The sequence below is a fragment of the Papaver somniferum genome, chromosome 9, assembly GCF_003573695.1.
Source record: "Papaver somniferum cultivar HN1 chromosome 9, ASM357369v1, whole genome shotgun sequence".
NCBI lineage: Eukaryota > Viridiplantae > Streptophyta > Magnoliopsida > Ranunculales > Papaveraceae > Papaver > Papaver somniferum.
Window position 1 is genome coordinate 50,596,173 of NC_039366.1, and position 3,556 is coordinate 50,599,728.

A 3,556-nucleotide genomic window follows, 5' to 3' on the forward strand; every position below is an offset into this window, starting at 1 on the left:
ACTCTGTCATATGATTTGCTCATATCGAGTTTCAGCGCAAAAGACCCTTGTGAAGTATTTGAATGGTTCATGGAGTGGAATAATTCTTTAGCCACCACAATATTGTCTATGATCTGTCTTCCCGGTACAAGGGCTGATTGGTTCTCTTCAATGAGGTTGTCGAGGAAAGGGCTGAGCCTGTTTGTGATAATCTTCGTGACCACCTTGTAAAGCACATTGCAGAGAGAAATAGGTCTGTAATCAGCTGCAATTTCAGCATGTTTCTTTTTTGGAATCAGCGTCAGATAAGTGTGATTTAAGCCAGGGGGAATGACAAAATATCTGAAGCAGTCTTGGATTATATGCACAACCTCTTGACCTACAACTTCCCAACATTTCTTGTGAAAGAGGGTCGGATATCCATCAGGGACTGGCGACTTCAAAGAGCCCATTTTCTTTATTACATTGAAAACTTCCTCAGCACTAGGTATTGAGCTTAGGTACCTGCAATCATCTCGAATCAATTTATTAGCATTGTCCAGAGGCATGGCAGCCGCTGATACATTTGTATCTTTTGAGAACATATCCTAGAAATGGAATATAAGATTGTCTCTAATCTGCTCAGGGTCAGAAATCCAGTCACCATTAAGATTTTTTAAAGCAAATATCTTGTTTTTACTTCTTCCGTGAATACTAGAAACATTGAATACCTGCGTGTTTTTATCAATGGAAGGAACCCATTTGGATTTGTTTCTTTATTGCCAAAATATTCTGTCTCTTTTCTCAAGAGTAATGATGTTATAACATATGTCTTTCTCCTCCTCTCCGGTGTCTCTCTGGTGTGAAGAAGATTTCAGATCAATCAACTTTTGTTTCTCAAGTTTTATCTCCCTTCTTGTGTCTCCAAAAGTTTTCCTGCTCCACTTCCATAGTCCTTTATCCAACGTTGTTAATCTTGAAATTGTGTTTCCTGCAGAATTGTCCCAGCTATTTTGCATTACCTCTTTGAACTGAGGGTGATCAGTCCAATAAAACTCAAACTTGTAGTTTGGATTTCTCTTGGGTGGTTTCCTCATAGTGTTGAGAATTATGGGGGAGTGATCACTTTCGATTCTCGGTAGGTGTAGCACTGCAGCATCCGAGAATAGAACTCTCCATTCTGAGTTATAGATTGCTCTGTCTAATCTCTCAAAGATTGGATTGTTTTGGGTGGAATTGTTAGACCAAGTGAAGGCAGGTCCAGCGTACCCAAGATCAAGAATATCTCTTTCCCTTATCATAGTTCTGAATTCCTGGCAGCTGATATCTGTGGTTGGTGAGCCACCTTGCTTTTTGTGTTGGTGCATTAGGGCATTTAAGTCACCAATCATACACCATGCACCTTCAACAGTTTCTAGAGTATTGTTTATGTGTCTCCAAAAACCATTCCTATGTTGTTGAGATGGAGGCCCATATACACAGAAAAGCTCCCATCTTGGTAAAGATAAATGGGATTCGATAATACAATGGATGCAGTTTGTAGATTTTGAAACTACAGATATGTCCACTGTGTCATTCCAAAGTAAAGCAAGCACGCCGCTTCTGCCAATAGCAACAACGTATTCAAAGTGCTTGTAGTTCAGAGAGCTGCAAATCCTTTTGCTTTTTGAATCATTCAGCCTTGTTTCAAACAAGAACAATATGGAAGGATTGCAACTGCGCAGGAACGAGTTTAATGTCAGAACTGTCGTCTCGTTCCCTAGACCACGACAGTTCCAGGATTGTATTAACATCTATCCTGCGACTTTTTGGGGAAAGTCGCCAAAGCCTTTGAAGTAATATAGCAGTGTTGCTTGATTGGAGGATCACAATCCATTGGTTCTATTTGTCTTTTGCTGCCACAATGAATGATGTCTTCAGGAGGGTTTGATCCTTTGGATTTTCTTGCAAATCTTTTCCATTGTTTCATGTTTTTGAGATTGTTCTGCTCATGTGAGGTGGATTCTAGGGAAGGGCTATTTGATTGTGGGTTTGGGTTCAATGAAATTGGCATATTGGTTTAATGCTGGGATGGTGGGTTGTTTTTCTCTGGTGGGTTGGGGTTGCTCACTTCAGCAGTAAGTGAGCGGGTTTGATGGAGTTTGGGTTTGTGGTTGGTTTTTTGGGTGGATGGGTGGGTTTTTTAGGTGGATGAGTGGATATTTTTTATTTTGGAAATTTTCCGGTTTTTTCTGGCTAGAATTAGAGTTTTCCACTGCATGAGATGTCGCATTAATAGATGGGTTATTCGGGGACTGATTCTCCTTATTCTTAAGATTGAGAGAATTTTGGGTAGTTTTCGTAATTGGATGAAGATTAACTACCGGTGAGGTATTTTTGGGACTTTCTGGATGCATGGCTTTTTCTGGGGCGAGGATACAGGAGGTAATGATGTTGGTGGTTTGGCTGGAATGGAAAGTAGGGTTTTCCTGCCTGTTGTCATCTTTATTGTTGTGGCTTTGAGTTTCTTTGAAGGTTCTTGATGATGACATATTATGATTGGGTTTAGGTTTGTAGTTTACATTGATCTCTTCTGTAAGTCTTGCAACTTTCATATCCTGCATCTTCTCCGTGAAGGTTTCTGGAGAAAATAATCCCATTTTCTCGCATTCCCTAGACAACTCAGGGCATTGCTTCATGATATGACCAAATATTCCGCAGAAAAAGCACACTCTGGGTAGTTTTTCATACCTTAACATGACCTTGCATTTTTTTCTTGGATGGTAGAGTGAAATTTAGCTCATGTCTGAGTTTTTCTGTAACATCCAATTTGACTCTGACTCTGGCGAAACTTCCCCACTTTGCACGATCAGTTGAGCTAATAGGGTAAGGAGTCAATATCTTGCTTGCAATGAACTCGACCATTTTGGATGTTTGAGAGCTAATCGGTAGTCCATGAATTTGTACTGTGAAATCTGCAAATCTGAATTCATACTCTTCTGGCAGCTTGTCAGGATCACATATCTCCATAAGGAGGATATCTTCATTGAGTCCCCATGGTGATCTGGTTAGGACTGTGTTGTAGTCACATCCTAGTTCGAAGTGAACTACGTATATTTCCTTCCCAAAGATTGATATTTCCATATTTCCAGACGGTCTCCAAGATATGATAAGCATATTGTAGAGGATGTTAATCCCATCCTCTCTTCTTGTGACAGTGGTAATGACTAGAGAGTATTTATGTGAAGATGTGGTCTCAAGTAGATCTTCTGGCACTTCAAAATCTTCTTCTTCATTATGTGACAATGCTGCCATCTTGTTTGCTAGATCTTCATATTTTGGATTTGAAGCTTGTGATGGAGAAGCCTCCATGATTACGTTGAAAGTTTTGAGATTGAGATTCAAAACCTTCTATGAGAAGAAAAACTTTTGAAAACACACCAAGTTGTACGAAAAAAGAGAAACAAAAGATCTGATTAACCTGCAAAAATAAACAAACACACCAAGAAAAAAAATAGATTAAAGGGAGTAAAGGAATTAAGGAGAAGAAAAAAATCGTCTTCTGACGAGAGAAATAATCATCCTAGAGATGAGAGAGAAATCGTCATCTGACGAGAGA

At 39.5% G+C, this 3,556-nt stretch overlaps 1 protein-coding gene across 1 annotated transcript; it reads right to left on the reverse strand.

Moving 5' to 3' along the window:
• Nucleotides 1-734: 734 nt before the first annotated feature.
• Nucleotides 735-3,309, reverse strand: LOC113311930. Its single transcript, XM_026560713.1, has 3 exons — nt 2,689-3,309; nt 2,431-2,630; nt 735-1,674 (listed from the first exon to the last, which is right to left on the reverse strand). Exons 1-3 carry the CDS (start codon nt 3,307-3,309, stop codon nt 735-737), a joined length of 1,761 nt encoding a protein of 586 aa, XP_026416498.1.
• Between the last annotated feature and the right edge of the window lie 247 nt (nt 3,310-3,556).

Bases quoted from the DNA above. Each gene is read 5' to 3' on its own strand.
- LOC113311930 (XM_026560713.1), bottom strand. From the start codon at position 3,309: ATGGAGGCTTCTCCATCACAAGCTTCAAATCCAAAATATGAAGATCTA. The intron at 2,631-2,688 runs GTATGAAAAACT...CATATCATGAAG, and splicing joins AAATGCAAGGTCATGTTAAG to CAATGCCCTGAGTTGTCTAG. The intron at 1,675-2,430 runs GCAGGAAAACCC...GTTCCTGCGCAG, and splicing joins AACAATAAAGATGACAACAG to TTGCAATCCTTCCATATTGT.